At 49.4% G+C, this 16,917-nt stretch overlaps 1 protein-coding gene across 2 annotated transcripts; it reads right to left on the bottom strand.

Annotated features, from left to right (window-relative positions):
- Positions 1 to 1,030: 1,030 nt before the first annotated feature.
- On the bottom strand, positions 1,031 to 13,527 carry C15H2orf50 (chromosome 15 C2orf50 homolog). 2 transcript variants are annotated; one of them, XM_023198487.2, is made up of 4 exons: positions 13,026 to 13,480; positions 6,728 to 6,767; positions 3,539 to 3,761; positions 1,031 to 1,284 (listed from the first exon to the last, which is right to left on the bottom strand). In XM_023198487.2, the coding sequence occupies exons 1-3, from the start codon at positions 13,286 to 13,288 to the stop codon at positions 3,570 to 3,572; spliced, it is 495 nt and encodes a 164-aa protein (XP_023054255.1). In that variant the 5' UTR covers positions 13,289 to 13,480; the 3' UTR covers positions 1,031 to 1,284; positions 3,539 to 3,569. The 2 variants fall into 2 exon arrangements, with proteins under 2 accessions (XP_023054255.1, XP_031790017.1); XM_031934157.1 differs by lacking the exon at positions 1,031 to 1,284 and having other exon boundaries at positions 3,323 to 3,761; positions 13,026 to 13,527.
- Between the last annotated feature and the right edge of the window lie 3,390 nt (positions 13,528 to 16,917).

Genomic DNA, 16,917 nt, shown 5'->3' with positions numbered 1-16,917 from the left:
TTAGAAGCAGGCATCTTCTTGAAAAGAAGGCAGATGTGGCAAGGAGCAGAGGGTGGGTGGGCCTGGTTGTGAGGAGGGTTTTGGCGTGATGACAGGTCATTGCAGAGTACAGAAAGCATTTCTGCATGCAGAAGCCTTCGGCGTGCCTGCACGGTTCTGTTGAGCCCTTGAGCCCTGGTGATGTGCCATGAGAAAAACATGCCCCAGGAGGCTTTCAGTCCAAGAGAATGAGAGACATGCGCAAAATACTTGAACCTAACCTGAAGTGTGGAGGAAAGTCTAGCCAAGTCCAGCCAAAATCACCCAAGCCCCAGCTACATGCAGACCTGTGAGCAACAAAGGGGATGTTTTGTTATACAGCATTATCATAGCTGACTAATGCACTCTGTGAAAGAACTCAAACCCCTTTTTTCTTCAGTACTCCCTGAATGCTCAAAGAAGAGAATCCTGGAGCTGGAGATGCCTTTAAATGTGTCTTCTTCCCTCCTCCCCTCATTTTATAACTGTGGAGACTGAGGCCTGGAGTGGGGAAGGCAGCATGGAGAAATCACACATGAGATAGATCCTGGCCCTTCACTAGTTGTGAGACCCTGACCAGATTGAATGAAGTCTTTGGCTTAGTTTCCAAACCTCTCAAATGGTGACAATTATAATACATGCAAAAGACACAATGTTGGTAATGTGCCAAACCCAGAGTCTGTGCTTATAGGTTACATTGTCTGTAAGTGGCTGTGCTTCCAGGAGTGGCAGAACCGGCGCAGGTCCATGGCCCTCCTCACTGCCCTCCTGGGCACTCAATGATTCCCTCCCCTCTGCACAGGCCTGACCACCTGCAGCCATCCTTAACCTTGACTTTTCTAGTGCCTCTTTCTCCCTCAAATGGAAATCTTGATTTCGAGTGTGAGAATAATATAAGGCAGACTCAGGGCAAAAACATAGATTGGGTCTTTAAGGAGCCTCCAGCATCTTTGTACCCGCCCAGTCCGAGGGCAAGCACTTGACCTTCATGGGATGCTGCCAGGATGTGACCAGGACCCCTGGCTGTCCTGGCCACTGACCTTTGCCCAGCTGATGATCTCAGAGTGGAGAGGGAGCCCAGCTTTCATGTCAGACACTGAGAAAGAAGGCGGTGGCCTCCAGATCCAAGTAGGAAGGGTTGGGCCTCTTCCTGGCCAAGTCACATTGGGCCTGGTCTGCTTCATCACACAGTCGCACAGGGCTAGGGTGTGGCATGAGGCGTAGGGGCTGTTGCATGGAAATAACGTGTCCTGTCCTGTGTAACTCCTGGAAACACCAATGATCTATTCTTGGTGGTAGTAGGGATCCCAGGGATTGGAAAAAATCAGTTTTCCCTTTCTTAAGGATCAAGCGACTTTCTTTAAGCAGAAAAATCCTGTAATTTGCTAAATTTTGGGGAATCAATTTATTGAGGATTAAAGGGGACCCATATAGCATAGTGCTTAAGTATATAGTCCTTGGAGCCAGACTCAACTGCCAAGTCTGAACTCCAGCTTCACCACTTGCCAGCTGTGTAACCTTGGGCAAGTGACTTAGCCTCTATGTGCTTTAGTTGCCTCATTTATAGGAGTATCTATCTCGCAGGGTTGCTGAGAGGATTAAATGAGTTAATACATGCAAATAACAGTGACATTTAGCTACTGCCAAATAAGACCCAAGCAAGCATCAAAGACAGAGCAGTCATTTCAGCCCCTGCCCCATTTTTCTCTCTTTTCTGGAGGCCACGGCTGGGGTCCTGCAGAGGACACTGGGCTTCAAGCTTGAGGCCTGGCATTAATATATGTTTGGGATTTTATTTCACCTCTCTGAATCTCAGGTTTTGCCTGTATTAAATGAATATGAAATCCCTGCCTGTTGATTCCCTTAGGTTGTTGAGAAAATACATTTAAAATGCTTTACCCTAGAAGTGTGGGCTATTGTTTTTGTTTTGGTCAGTTTTTGTTTATTTTGTTTGTGTGTCAGTGTAGGTGTAGGGAGATTCTGCTCCACGAGCTTACTCAGGGCTCCAGGCTTGGGCCTGACATGCTCCCTCCATCTTGTGCCCATCTCTTCCCTGCATCCTTCAAGTCCTCTCCCTTCTTCAGTTGATGGGGAAAGGAGAACAAGCCAATACCTGGAGTGTCTCATGGACCAGACCTGGAAGGGAGACCTAGGGTTTTTGCTGCCATTCCACTGGCCATGGCTCTGTCACATGCTCCACCCAAACCAAGGGAAAACACAGCCTAGCCGAGTGCCCAGGAAGAAGAGGAGAATGCGGATGCTTGAAAGAATGAATCCATTTGTGTTTTAACCAACAAAGAGGAACTAAGCCTTTTCTGCATTTTTTACTTAAATATGAAGGTTGTGATATAATCACAAGGGTCCTTAAAAGATGGAGGAGTGAAACCAGATGCCTGTAATCCCAGTGCTTTGGAAGGCCAAGGTGGGAGGATCATTTGAGCCCAAAAGTTCAAGACCAGCCTAGGCAACCTAGTGAGACCCTATCTCTACATAAAATTTCAAAAATTAGCCAGGTATGGCTAGGCGTGGTGGCTCACACCTGTAATCCCAGCACTTTGGGAGGCCGAGGCAGGAGGATCACCTGAGGTTGGGAGTTCAAGATCAGCCTGACCAACATGGAGAAACCCCGTCTCTACTAAAAATACAAAAAATTAGCCGGGCATGGTGGCACATGCCTGTAATCCCAGCTACTCAGGAGGCAGAGGCAGGAGAATTGCTTGGACCTAGGAGGCGGAGGTTGCAGTGAGCCAAGATCACGCCATTGCACTCCAGCCCAGGTGATAATGGGAGACTCCGTCTGGAAAAAAAAGAAAAAAAAAAAAAAAAAGAGAGAGAGAGGGAAAAGATGAAGGAGTGAGGCAGGAGAGAGCGAGCGATAGAGATTGATTTGAAGATGCTAGGATGCTGGCTTTAAAGATGGAGTAAGGAGCTGCAAGCTAAGGAATGCAGGCTGCCTTGAGAAACTGGAAAAAATGTGGAAATAGATTCTTCCCCAGATCCTCCTAAAAGAGCACAGCTCTGCAACATGTCGATTTTGGCCCAATGACACCCATGTCAGGGTTGTGATCTTCAGAGCTGTAAGATGATACATTTGTGTTGTTTTAAGCTACGCAGTTTGTGGTCACTTGTCACAGTAGCTGCAAGCAGAGAACACACCGAATCTCAGGAGGGGAGACAGAGGTACAGAGTGTTGCAGCAGCCAGCTCAAGGTCCCACAGCTCATCAGAGCCAGGAGCTGGATTTGAACCCAGGCATTCAGTCCTCCTCACCACAATGCAGGGTCCCTTTCATGGGGCACCCATGGGTTTTCAAGATGGAAAGGCTGGGGGTTGTATGGCTGGGGGCCAGTTACTGAGTCCTCTGAATCTCACGTGTAAAAAGTATGTAAGAGTGACCTCATGGAGCCAGCCCGCCGGAAGAGCGTCCTGCAGCTTAGAGACAGTGCAGACCCAAGCTGCCTTGTGTGGGTTGCTGACTGGTGCTGTCGTGGGCCGGATCTCTTGTCCCCACCCACACCCACCTGGGGAAGGCCAGCCCAGCCCTCCTTGCTCCTAGATGGGTTGCATCTCATCCTCCAGCTTCTTCTTCCGGGCCCCTTCTGTGAAGAAGAAGTCCATGCGGATGAGAGTCTGTCCCAGGGGCGTGTCCAGCCTGCTACCCACAGCCTGGTTCGTGGAACTGGGAACTGTGTCCGAAAAGAGAGGCACATGGTCTGGCAACTTCTCAGGCTCCTTCTTGTTGCCCTGAGGAGAGGGGACAGCTCGGGTTACACAGAGCGTGGAAAAAGGAGGACCTTAGGATGGGAGAAAACAGAGCAGAGAGCAGGTGCCTCTCTGTGTGAAGCGTCTCCAGGCGATTCAATCCTGGTTTGGACTTGGGATCCCCCAAGAGTGACCCGATGTCACAGCCTCTGCCAAGCTTGTCCCTCCTCTTCCTCCACTTCCCCTTCCCCAGGTGCCTCCCAGATCCCTTAACTTTTATGCTGCGACCTGCAGAGATCAAGGGAAGGATCAGGTCTTATTCCCCTTTCTACCCCAGGACTAAGATGCCGTTTTACATCTGGTGGGAGGTTTTGATTTTTGTTTTTGGTAAATTTGTACTTAGAGTATAACATTCACACAGAAAAATGCACAAGCCATCACTGTCCAGCTTAACAAATGTTCACAAAGTGAAGATGCCCATGTACCCAACCAGATCAAGGGGTATGATCCCCTCCCCTGCCTCCTTTCAGCCCCTCAACCCCTGTCTCTGCTCCCAAGGCAACCTGACCTTGACCTCCAATGCCACACATTAGCTTTGCCTGGTTTTGAACTTTACATTAGTGAAATCATGGCTTTTCTGTCTGGCTTCTTTCTCTCAAAATACAAAAATTAGTTGGGTGTGGTGGCGCATGCACGTAGCCCCAGCTACTCAGGAGGCTGAGGTGGGAGGATGACTTGAGCCTAGGAGGTTGAGGCTGCAGTGAGCCATGATCATGCTACTATAGTCCAGCCTGGGAGACAGTGAGACCACGTCTCGAAAAAAAAAAAAAAAAAAATCTGACAAGTGGGAAAACATCCTCAGCTCTTCCTGCCCCTGTTTAGGGTTACCTTTCTGCTACCCTGTGTCTAATAGAAGTGACATGACCTGTCAAGTAAGGAGATCCTGGCTTTCACCTGGCAGAGTCCATGCTGAGGTGGCTCCCCCCTTTGGTCATGATGCAGATTTCAGTAGTCAGGTTGCTATCACATAGCCCTTAGGAGGGAGAGACTCTTACAGGCTGGAAGCCCAGACCAGATGCACAGGGCGGGATATCAGGTCCCATGAGCTGAATTTTCCCTCCAGAATAGACAGCAACAAGCCCAGCAGGTCCACAATGCAGGCATTAAACCTTTCCTCAACCTGGCAGGGTCCAGGTAAGCATGGCCACCCCCCTCGAGTGACTGTCCACATTGCTTATCTTCCAGGTTGGTCCTTTGACCATCTTTTTTTTTTTTTTTTTTTGAGATGGAGTTTCGCTCTTGTTGCCCAGGCTGGAGGGCAATGGCGCCATCTCGGATCACTGCAACCTCCGCCTCCCAGGTTCAAGCGATTCTGCTTCCTCAGCCTCCCAAGTAGCTGGAATGACAGGCATGCACCACCACACCTGGCTAATTTTTGTATTTTTAGTAGAGATGGGGTTTCTCCATGTTGGTCAGGCTGGTCTTGAACTCCCAACCTCAGGTGATCCACCTGCCTTGGCTTCTCAAAGTATTGAGATTACAGGCGTGAGCCACCGTGCCTGGCTGACCATCCTTTTAATAGTGAGATCCATCTTTTCATTCACTCATTCATCCAGCATGAACTGAATGTTCACTTTTTTATGGTCTCTGGGGGATGGGGCAAATGCTAGGGTTGTGATAGGGTGCAGTGATGAATTCATATTCATCTTTTCTCTTTTTAAAAAATAATGTTATTTTTTGTAGTGAAAGGGTCTCCCTATGTTGCCCAGGCTGGTCTTGAACCCATGGGTCCAGGTGATCCTCCCACCTCAGCCTCCCCAAGTGCTGGGATTACAGTCATGGGCTACCATTCCTGGCCTCATCCTTTCTCTTAAGGAGTTCACAGCTGGTGAAATTGGGCATTGCAGTATTATGTTACATAGAATACCAAAATAACGGGTGAGATATGCTGGTGAATCAAAGGAAGGAGTGACCTGGTCAAGCCTACCCAGGGAGGGGAGATTACCCAGAAGAGGAGGCACTAGAGCAGGGTCTTGAAGAGTGAATAGGAGTCCATCAGGCTGACCAGGTGGGAAGGACATTCCAGCAGGGCACCAGCAGGCCCAAAGGCATGGATAAAGAGTGTTGTGGGGGCTGAGTGTGGTGGCTCATGCCTGTAATCCCAGCACTTTGGGAGGCCAAGGCAGTTGGATAATTGAGGTCAGGAGTTCGAGACCAGCCTGGCTAGCATAGTGAAACCCCCTCTCTACTAAAAACACAAATATTAGCCAGGCATGGTGGTGTGCACCTATAATCTCAGCTACTCAGGAGGCTGAGGCAGGAGAATCGCTAGAATCCAGGAGGTGCAGGTTGCTGTGAGCTGACATTGCACCACTGCACTCCAGCCTGGGCAGCAGAGTGAGACTCCATCTTAAAGAAAAAAAAAAAGAGTGTGTTGTGAGGTCTGCGTGGGGTGGGTAATGAGGCTGGGGAGATAGACAGTTTAGATCACAGGAGGCTTTGTAAGCTACCTGAAAACTTCAGACTTACCGAAGCATTTTAATCAGGGGAGCTGCACGGCCAGTTCTGCCATTTAGGGAAATCAGTCTGGTGGCGAAGTGGAGGGTAGATTGCAGGTGGTGATACCAGAGTCAGGGAATTTGTTTACAAAGTATTTTTAGCCAATCTCATTGCCCTTCTTGGGCGCGCCACACAGATATGACTACACATTGCTGACATCCTCAGTCAGGGGAGACATTTCAGCAACAGATGCCTGTCATTTCTAATTGGTTCATCTTAATAAAACTAAGAAACACTGAAGGAAACAAATTTCTAAATGCTTCATATAACCGTTTTCTTTCCAATGGTCCCAAGGAATGCAATTCCTTGAAACAAGAGTGTATTTTACTCATCTCTGCACATCCAGCATCTAGTCCGTAGTAGATCTTCAGTAAATGTCAGTTGAATGATGGAAAGAATGAATAATATTCATTCGCAAATATGTTTGGCAGGAACATATTTTTCCTTACCATTGGGTCATAGTCTTTCAGGAAACTCCAGTTCTGAACCCTGGAAAGGAAAAGCATGTTGGCTGTGTGAGTTCCTTCCAGGACATTTTTACCAATGACTTTCACTGTGTCAAGTCAATGCAACAATGTATCACATGGAAGAACTAAATTTTTTTTTTTTTTTTTTTTGAGAGGGAGCCTCGCTCTGTTACCTAGGCTGAAATGCAGTGGCGCAATCTCAGCTCACTGCCACCTCTGCCTCCCGGGTTCAAGCAATTCTCCTGTCTCAGCCTCCCAAATAGCTGGGACTACAGATGCGTGCCACCACACCCGGCTAATTTTTGTATTGTTAGCGGAGATGGGATTTCACCATATTTGTAGGCTGGTCTTGAATTCCTGACCTCAGGTGGTTCACCCACTTCGGCTTCCCAAAGTGCTGGGATTACAGGCATGAGCCACCATGCCCAGCCAGAACAAAATAATTTTTAAGTGAAACAAATGCCAAGTGCCAAGCAGGTATTGATGGTGTATCCCACCAAAAGAACAAACATTTCAATTTCCAGTGACTTTTCCTAGAATGACAACTATGATGTTGCTATGGTAGGACTGCCTAAGCAAGCAAAGGCTGCAATCTCACCCTGCCTCTGTGCATTTTCAGAAGGCTACAGTAGGCAAGCATTCTCTGTGGAAAAACCAGTTTTCACGTCCCCAAACCTTTGTAACCTTCCAATGTGAGTGACAGAGGAAGGCTAGGGAGGGGTAGGAAAAGGGAGGGACCGTAAGGATAGTATTACCTTGCACTAGTCATTTAATTTTATTTGAATCTAATTTTAAAAAGTCACACAATTCTACAAAACAATACAAACAGCCTTCTCTGTCCCCCTCCTCATAGCCCCTGAGCCTCACATCTTAGAGTCAAACCTTTGCCAGCTTTTTAGCTGTTTCTTCAGGCCTTTGCGTCCGGATTTTGAAATAATAGGATTCTACTGCTGTATTACGCCATTCTTGCCTTGCTACAAAGAATACCTGAGACTGGGTAATTTATAAAGAAGGTGTAGGCTAGGAGCGCTGGCTCGCTCCTGTAATCCCAGCACTTTGGGAGCCCGAGGTGGGTGGATCACCTGAGGTCAGGAGTTCAAGACCAGCCTGGCCAACATGGTGAAACCCTGTCTCTACCAAGAATACAAAAACTAGCCAGGCATGGTGGCAGGCTCTTGTAATTCCAGCTACTAGGGAGGCTGAGGCAAGAGAATTGCTTGGGCCTGAGAGGTGGAGGTTGCAGTAAGCAGAGATTGAGCCACTACACTCCAACCTGGGCAACAGAGTGAGACTCCATCTGAAAAAAATAAATAAATGAAAATAAAAAAGGTGTAATTGGCTCACAGTTCCACAGGCTGTACAGGAAGCAGGATGCTGGCATCTGCTTAGCTTCTGGGTCGGTCTCAGGAAACTTACAATCATGGTGGAAGGCAAAGTGGCAGCAGGCAGGTCATATGGCCAGAGCAGGAGCAAGAGAGAGAGAAGGGAAGTGCCACACACTTTAAAAGAACCAAATCTGGTGAGAACTCCCTACTGTGAGGACAGTACCATGGGGATGGTATAAACCGTTTATGAGAAACCGACCCCATGATCCAGTCGCCTTCCACCGGGCCCCACCTCCAACACTGGGGATTATACAATTCAACATGTGATTTGGGTGGGGACACAGATCCAAACCATATCCACTGCTGTTCCTTAATATATTTTAAAATTTAAACTTATCTATCGACTTTCTATTATAGGAGATGAAGAGTTAGCATTCTTACTCCTGCCCTTCCCCTTGTTCTTTCAAAATCATTACAGATCTTGGTTAAATTGATATGTATCATTTTGATTCTTATGATTATGTAAATGTTATTCCCTGATGAACTAAGGAGTGCAATATGCCCCAATTCTGTTCTTGTACAACCTTGTATTCTTTCTACAGCTAACAGAGAAATTACATTTCCTCCCAATTTTTTAGGCTTCTATGTACTGATCATTGATTCCAGATGTTCCAACAAAACTGTGAAGTCCCTCTCAATATTATTTTCTACACTGTCATGTGCATCAGATAATAAACATTCCTTTGAAACCTTTCTTAGACACCTCCTCGGAAGCCCCGTGTCCTCCTGCTCCCACTGGCCTGGCCGTGCCTCAAGATCACAGGCTGGTCCCTTTTCTTCACCAACACGCTGGCATCCCCGTCTTGGGGAATTCCATGTCTTACTTTCTTGTTAATGCGCCTGTTTCTGTGGAGCACCTACTCTAGTATCTGTGGACTCCTGCATTTCTTTGGTTCTGGAAAATTCTCACTTTCTCTTTAGACATTTTCTCTCTCCCATTCTCTCCTTTGGGAGTTTTGATTAAGGATAGGTTGGAGCTTCTTGTTCAGTTTCTCTACGTTTTTAATTCGTCATTTGTGTTTTCTGTCTTGATTTTCTGAATAATTTCTCCTGTCTTGAGTTTATGAAGTCTCACTTCAGTTGTGTCTTATATTTCAACTTTATATATTTTTATCGCTACAAGTTCTTTTTGTTTTTTGGTTTTTTTGAGATGCAATCTCACTCTGTCGCCCAGGCTGGAGTGCAGTGGCACAATCTTAACTGACTGCAGCCTCCGCCTCCCGGGTTCAAGCAACTCTGCCTGCGTCAGCCTCCTGAGTAGCTGGAATTACAAGTGCATGTCATCATGCCTGACTAGTTTTTGTATTTTTAGTAGAGATGGAGTTTCACCATGTTGGCGAGGCTGGTCTCGAACTCCTGATTTCAGGTGATCTGCCTGCCTCAGCTTCCCAAAGTGCTGGGATTACAGGTGTGAGCCATTGTTCCCGACCTCTTGTTTCATTTTTGAAAGCAGCATGAGAACATTTAAGCTATGTGTCTGGCTCACATTGTTTTCTGTCGGGCAGCACTCACTGCCTTCCACATTCTTCTTTGGAACTCTTTCCCCTTGGTCTTTACACCTCCTTATGCCCCTGGCTTTCTTCTCTGGTGTTTCCTGGCAGCGTCTCTGCCTTTCTAGTAAATGTTGCAAGTTCTGTCCTGCATCCTCACCTCTTCTGATCCATTGTGCTCTTCTGGGGAGAGCTTATTCACATCGCTGGGGCCAATGCCCACCCGTTTCCTGCTAAAACTGAGATAGAATTCGCATTCCATAAGATTCACTTTTTAAAGCACACAATTCAATGACCTTAATATATTCACGGAGTTGGGCAACCATCACCACTTTCTGATTCCAGAACATTTCATCACCCACAAAACACCTTGTGTCCATTCGCAGTCAGTCCTCATTCTCCCCTTCTGCATGGGTTTTTAATGCGCAACTCCTGACTCTCACACTCAACTACCTCCTGGGCAGCTCCATCTAGACGTGGTTCGGGCATTTAAAACTCACCAGAACTCAGCATCTTCATCATTTATCTTCTCCTCCCTATTAATTATTCAAGCGAGACCTGTCATCCTTTATTCCTTCCTTACCTTTCCTCCCACATTTACTCAGTTTGTAAATATTTTCTGTCATTCTGTAGGTTGCCTTTTCACTCTGTTAATTGTTGCCTTTTCACTCTGTTCATTGTTGCCTTTTCACTCTGTTAATTGTTGCCTTTGCTGTGCAGAAGCTTTTCACATGCAAAAGAATGAAATTGGATCCTTTCTAACATGATACATACCAATCCACTCAAAAACATAGGAGGAAGCTTCATGACATTGGGCTTGGCAATTATTCCATGGATATGCCACACAAAGGACAGGCAACAAAAGCAGATAGACAGATGGGATTACATCAAACTCAAAAACTTCTGAAGAGCAAAGGAAACAAGCAACAAAGTGAATAGGCAACACACAGAATGGGAGACAACATTTACAGATCATATTTCTGATAAGGAGTTAATTTCCAAAATGTATAAGGAACTTCTACAACTTAGTAGCACAAAACCAAATAACCCAATCGAAAAAATGGGTTAAAGACTTGAATAGACATTTCTCCAAGAAGATAAATAAATGGCCAATAAATATATGAAAAGATTATCAATGTCACTCATCATCAGAGAAATGCAAATCAAAATCACAATGAGGTCAAACACGGTGGCTCATACCTGTAGTCCCAACACTTTGGGAGGCTGAGGCGTGTGGATCATCTGCTGTCAGGAGTTCAAGACCAGCCTGGCCGGAGCTTGCAGTGAGCTGAGATCGCACCACTACACTCCAGCCTGGGTGACAGAGCAAGACTCCGTCTCAAAAAAAAAAAAAAAAAAAAAAAAAAAAAAAAAAAAAAAAAAAAAAAAGACCAGCCTGGCCAACATGGTAAAAACCTGTCTCTAATAAAAATACAAAAATTAGCCAGGAGTGGTGGAGGGCATCTGTAATCCCAGCTACTTGGGAGGCTGAGGCAGGAGAATTGCTTGAACCTGAGAGGCAGAGGTTGGAGTGAGCTGAGATCACGCCACTGTACTCCAGCCTGGGTGACAGTGTGAGACTCCATCTCAAAACAAAACAAAACAAAAAATCACAATGAGATACCACCTCACACCTATTATGATGGTTGTTATCAAAAACCAAAAGACAATCAATGAGTGTTGGCCATTGTGTGGAGAAACTGGAATGCTGAGATACTGCTGATGGGAATGCAAAATGGTGCCACTGCTATGGAAAAGACAATGGAGGTTCCTCCAAAAATTAAAAATAGAGGTAGCATATAATCCTGCAATCCCTCCGATATGGTTTGAGTGTTTGTTCTGTCCAAATCTCATATTGAAATGTGATCCCTAGTGTTGAAGGTAGGGCCCAGTGGGAGGTGTCTGGATCATGACTGGCTTGGTGCCTTCCTTGCGGTAATGAATGAGCTCTTGCTCTATTAGTTCACAGGAGAGAGCTGGTTGTTAAAAAGAGCCTGACACCTCCCCCCCTCTCTCTGGGTCCCTCTCTTACCATGCGACACGCCTGTTCCTCCTTCACCTTCTGCCATTATTGTAAGCTTCCTGAGACTCTCACCAGAAGCCAAGTGGATTCCAAGACTATGCTTGTACAGCCTGCAGAACAGTGAGCCAAATAAACCTATCTATAAATTACCCAGCCTCAGGTGTTCCTTGACAGCAATGCAAAATGGACTAAGACATCCATTTTTGAGAATTCATCCAAAAGAATCGAAACCACTCCCATGTCCATTGTAGCAATACATATAACAGTCAAATGTGGAAGCAACCTAAAGTCCATTGACAAATGAATAAAGAAACTGCACATATATACATTCGGCCTTAGAATGGGAGGAAATTCTGTGATATGCGACAAGATGGATGAAGCCGGAGGACAGGATGCTAAGCTAACAAGACAGACATGGAAAGTCAAATATTGCACAATTCCACTTCTATGAGGCACTGAAAATAGACTCCTGGGAGTAAAGACTAGAATGGTGGGTGCCAGAGGCTGGGAGGAGGGGGAATGGGGCGTTGCTAATCCACGGGTGTGAAGTTTCAGCGGTACGAGATGAGTGCTTCCTAGAATCTATCAGGCTGCTCAGTTAAAAATGTAGTCGGGATCATGCCATGTTCTTGCTTAAAATCCTGGATGGTGTCTCCTTTGGAAAAAACGCATCCAGACTTTTACTAGGGCTGGGGTGGCCCCCGGCTGCTCCCCCTTATCCTGTGGCCTTCCTCACTCCCTGTGCCTCAGCTACACGAATTCTTTGTTTTGCTTTTTAGATACGTCAAACTCTTGACTCCTTCTCCTGTTTCATGTCTCAGCCTAAATGTCTCCTCCTCAGAGAGGCCTTCAGCCGGCTCTCCCCCTAACCCTGAACTGTTTCCTTCTTATGGCTGGTCATACTTCATACAGAATTGTACTTGTTTGCTTTTCTGCTTGCTTTTTGGCTGCCCTGTCCTGAGTATGAACGCTCCGTGGAGCCATGGCCAGGTCTGTCCAGTCCCTTGTTGCATCTGGTCTCGTTTCAGAGCGGCTCACGGGGATTTTTGGTTGAATGAATGCGTGAAGGAGCATCTTTCCCAGAGTCAGGTCAGACCGCCAGCGCCTCTCACCCAGACTAGGCCAGCAGGCTCCTGCTCCAGGGAGGTGGGGCTGATCGGACCCAGCGGCATCTGCTCCTGGCCTCCATCTTCCTGGCTTCCTAGGCTCAGGCTCGGGTCTGGCTCTGGGCTGGGCTGGTGACCCACCTCCCCCCGGGCATGCCATGCTCTCTGTCCCTCAGCCCGGATCAGCTGCCCACCCATCTCCCTTTCTCCAAAAGTTTCCCCAACTTGTAGTCAGGCTGCGGGGGTCAGGGTGGAGAAAGGAGGGCAGGGACTCACCAGCGCCGCTGGCCCCGACGCTCGGCCTCCAGGAGCTCCCGCCACAGCTGGTCCTGCTGCACGCCACCGCCACCGCAGGCAGCTCCCTGGGCCACCCGCTGCGCCTTCAGAGCCTGGGGGGCCTGACAGCCACCAGCCAGACCTCTGCTGACCATAGGGCCAATCCGGGCAGCTGAGGAGACACAGGTTGGCGGCCTGGTGGGGGACAATCGGTACCCAGGTGATGTGGTTCTCTGGAGCCCAGGGGTGGGGTGGCTCCCCATGGGTGCAAGTGTGTGTCTGTGTGTGTGTGTGTGTGTGAGAGAGAGAGAAAGAGACAGAGAGAGATCCTGTGCCTGAGCTCAGCTCAAACCTCCTCCTGGAACACTCTCTCCCTCCTAACCCCGGGACAGCCTGGGCAGGGTCCTCCTCCCTGTCGCTTTAGGCCTCGAGCTCAGAGTGGCCGATGGGGAGAGCATTTGAGCCCAGTTTTGTTTTGAACTCCCGCCTGTGTTGACTGTTGTCCTGGGAACGGGTAGCTCCCAGGAAAGGGGCGGGCCCCGTGTGTGTGTGTGTGTTCGTCATCTGAGCCCTAGGGCCAGGGGGCAGAGAGTTCTGGAGTAGATGCCACGCCCAGTTCAGCAGCCCCCTACCCCGAGGGCGGAGTCCTCCGCACAGGGTAGGGGAGCGGGAGGGAGCGAAGCCGGGGCTCCTGGGGGCCACCCCCACCATTATCGCACTTGGCTTCCGGCAGCCGCCTTCAGGCCACCGGGCGATGATAGGCCTGTGCTGCCCCCTCGTGGATGTTGTGAGGCTTGCACGAGATGGTGGCCTTGAGGGCGCTCTGGGAATTGTGGATCAGGCGTCGGTGTGAAGCTTCCTGCTTGTTTGGGAACAATGGCGGAGGTCATGAGCTTCTGTCGGGCGAGGGAAAATGAGTGCAATGCACTAGGAACATCCGCTCTGTCTGTAAACCCGGAGCGTTCACAGCACTCTGCTTCATGTCTGAGACCTCCCAGCCATGCCTTTCCAACGCCGTTCTACAGATGAGGAAACTGAGGCCCTTACCGGCAAGATTAAGTGACCGCCCACGGTCACACAGTCACCAGCTGAAGGGAACAGTGAGAACCTGAGGGCTCACGGTCCGAGCCCTCAGCCCTGTTTCTGTTCTAACTGGGTGCAGCCAGGCTCCCTCCGTGGCAGCCTCTCCTGGTCTGGCTCAGCTGAGCTCCAGGGACGCCCGCTGCTCTCATCACTTCTGCCTCCTGCACTCTCTGCTTCCGGTTCTCAGAGTTTCGTGCTGTTCTGGTAGGTGCTGGTGGTTCTCTGGGTTTCCTGCCGTTCCGGTAGGTGCTGGCAGATTCACAGTTCCTTCCACGCAGCTTCTCTGTGGGTCCATTCAGCTGGCCCGCTGCTTCCTAGCTTTGTACAGGAAGAGCTAAGTGCAGACAAAACCCTGATGAATAGAGGCCTGCGCAGAGTGCCTGGGATGCAGGGCAGCAGGGCAGCCAGTGAACCACTGAGCTCGCATTGTGGCCAGTCCTGTGTGCCCCAGCTGGATTCTGCTTCTATGAGGGAGGCAGCAAGGAATTGGGACTTCACAGGTGAAAGGACTTGCCAGGTAGAAAAACTGGGGTGACCACAAAAGCTTGGATGCAAGAGAGAGCCTGGCATTTTGGGAGATGTGGGGGAGGAGACAAGGACGGGGGTGGCAGGGCACATGGGGGCAAGCCCTGGGGTGTTTTCCACTGTATCCTGTACCCAGTGGAGAGATACTGATGGGCTGTGAGCCCCAAGGGAACTGCAGGGAACAGAACCATCAGGAAAGGGGTAAGAAACAGGTGAGGTCGCCATTGCCATAGTGTGGGTAAGCAATGGCAGTGAAGCCCCTACTGGGCTCGGGCGGAGGGCTGGCGTGGAGAAGACAGGGCTGAGAGCCAGGCCAGAAAGAGCTGCCAGCTTTGTCTTCCCACACTTGCATGAGGATGGAGCTGAGGGGTGTGACCTTTTGGGAAAGCATTGATCTAAAATCAGGCTGCAAGCCTGGGACTCTGTCTCTCCTCTGTTCCTCCCCTCAGAGCTGGGATGACACAGGCTGGCATCTAGTGACTTAAATTTTCCTGGTAAAGATGAGCGCAGCAGGAGCGTGGCAGGGTGGGCCACTGTGTGCCGGGACCCTGGGCCAGGCTTTTCTGAGTGCTGCTCTCATGGAGGTATCTGTGCTCCCTGCACCGCGATGACAGGTTCCTGCCATGCCCAAGAAGCAGAGGCTCTGACTTCCCTGAACCCCCAGAAGGAGGGTTCTAAAGACACCCCGTGAGTGTCTTTAGAGAAGACAATGTGTCCTGGGAGGCTTTGTCAGGCTGACCGCAGGCTGTAGCCCTGAGCAGCTGGGAACAGCCATGCAGTTTGCTCAGATACCTCCAGCCCTGGCCACAGGCTCTAGACACAGGGACCAGGACAAAAAAGGCCAGCAAGGGCATCTGCGACAAACCATCACGACTGATCGAGTTCCTGATGTATGTAGAGGCTAAATATTTCCACTGAGTTTTTCTTTTTTTTAGACGGAGTCTCACTCTGTTCCCGGGGCTGGAGTGCAGTGGTGCGATCTTGGCTCACTGCAATCTCTGCCTCCCAGGTTCAAGCGATTCTCCTGCCTCAGCTTCCCGAGTAGCTGGGAATACAGGTGTGCACTGCCAAACCCAGCTAATTTCTTTTGTATTTTTTAGTAGAGACAGGGTTTCACCATGTTGGCCAGGCTGGTCTCGAACTCCTGAGCTCAGGTGATCCACCCACCTTGGCTTCCCAAAGCGCTGGGATCACAGGTGTGAGCCACGGCGCCCGGCAGGAGATTGGTTCTTAAAAATTAAAATATAATTTAAAAACCACTTCAGACCGAGAGTTGATAGAGGGCTGGACTGATGGGTGACAAAGCAAATACAATACAATGTAACTGTAGAATCTAGGTGGTGGGCATATGGGCGGGCATATGCTGGGTAGAAAGAATGCCCTGCCATTCTTTCAGCTTCTCTGTGTGTCTGAAAAATTTCAAAATAAAATGTTGAGGGGGAAAAAAAAAACCTCACCTGCCAGTCCAGGTCAGTCACTGCCAGTCTCTTTTCACATGTCCTTATCCCTGGAAAAACATCCAAATTCACTCTGGGTGCGCCTCATTGAGCCCCAGCCTGGGAGGACCCACGCCGCCCTGCCCCTCCCGCAGCTCTAAGGCTGGCCTCACCTGGGGATCAGGACATCGGGTTCCAGTCCCTGCTCTGCCAGTGACTTGCTCTGTGCCCTTGAGCGAGGGCTCAGGGCCCACCCCACATTTTGTGGTCTAACTTTATATGAGACTTTCCAGGGGAGCTGCCTTTGGGAGGTTGCTGGAGTTGTCTTTTAATGGGTTTTCCTCAACCCTAAAAGGCTTAGCAAGTTTAGGGCCTTCAGCTGGGCGAGGCAGAAAGTTCCAGCCCAGGCAGTCACAGGGTGGCCCCACCAGCCCGGGAGCAAGGACACCTGCGATTCACAGAGCGCAACGAGGCTCCGCCCTGCGAGCCAGCCCCGCCCACTTCCTGTCGGCCCCGTCCCTCCCCAGGTAGGCGGGCGAGGCAGGGTCCCAAGCTCCGCCCAGCTCCGCGGGCGCAGGGCCCACGGGACTCGGAGCTTGAGAGCCCGCGGGAAGGAGCTGAAGGGTCGGGTCCGTGGGAAGTGAAGGCAGGGGAAATGTGTGTCTGCATTTTTTAATTTGCAGGGGATATTTTCCGTCCCTTTTGTCCCCTAAGCCTCTGCTTTTTGGATGAAAAGTTGGCTTTACTACCCTCTCCTTCCCGCGCGCACACACCTTGGAGGCGTCATACCAGGCGGTGACCGCAGAGGAAGCATCCAGGGCCACAATTCTTGCCTTGTCAGCTGCTCC

The sequence above is a fragment of the Piliocolobus tephrosceles genome, chromosome 15 (genome assembly GCF_002776525.5).
Source record: "Piliocolobus tephrosceles isolate RC106 chromosome 15, ASM277652v3, whole genome shotgun sequence".
In the NCBI taxonomy this organism is placed as follows: Eukaryota; Metazoa; Chordata; class Mammalia; order Primates; family Cercopithecidae; genus Piliocolobus; species Piliocolobus tephrosceles.
The sequence above is the reverse complement of the archived record's forward strand: the minus strand, read 5'-3'. Positions and strand labels throughout refer to the sequence as shown.

Excerpts from the sequence above, each read along its gene's own strand:
- C15H2orf50 (XM_031934157.1), bottom strand. The coding sequence starts at position 13,288 with ATGGGGAGCCACCCCACCCCTGGGCTCCAGAGAACCACATCACCTGGG. Across the intron at positions 6,768-13,025 it reads CGTCGGGGCCAGCGGCGCTG|GGTTCAGAACTGGAGTTTCC; the intron begins GTGAGTCCCTGC and ends TTTCCTTTCCAG. Across the intron at positions 3,762-6,727 it reads TGAAAGACTATGACCCAATG|GGCAACAAGAAGGAGCCTGA; the intron begins GTAAGGAAAAAT and ends CCCTCTCCTCAG.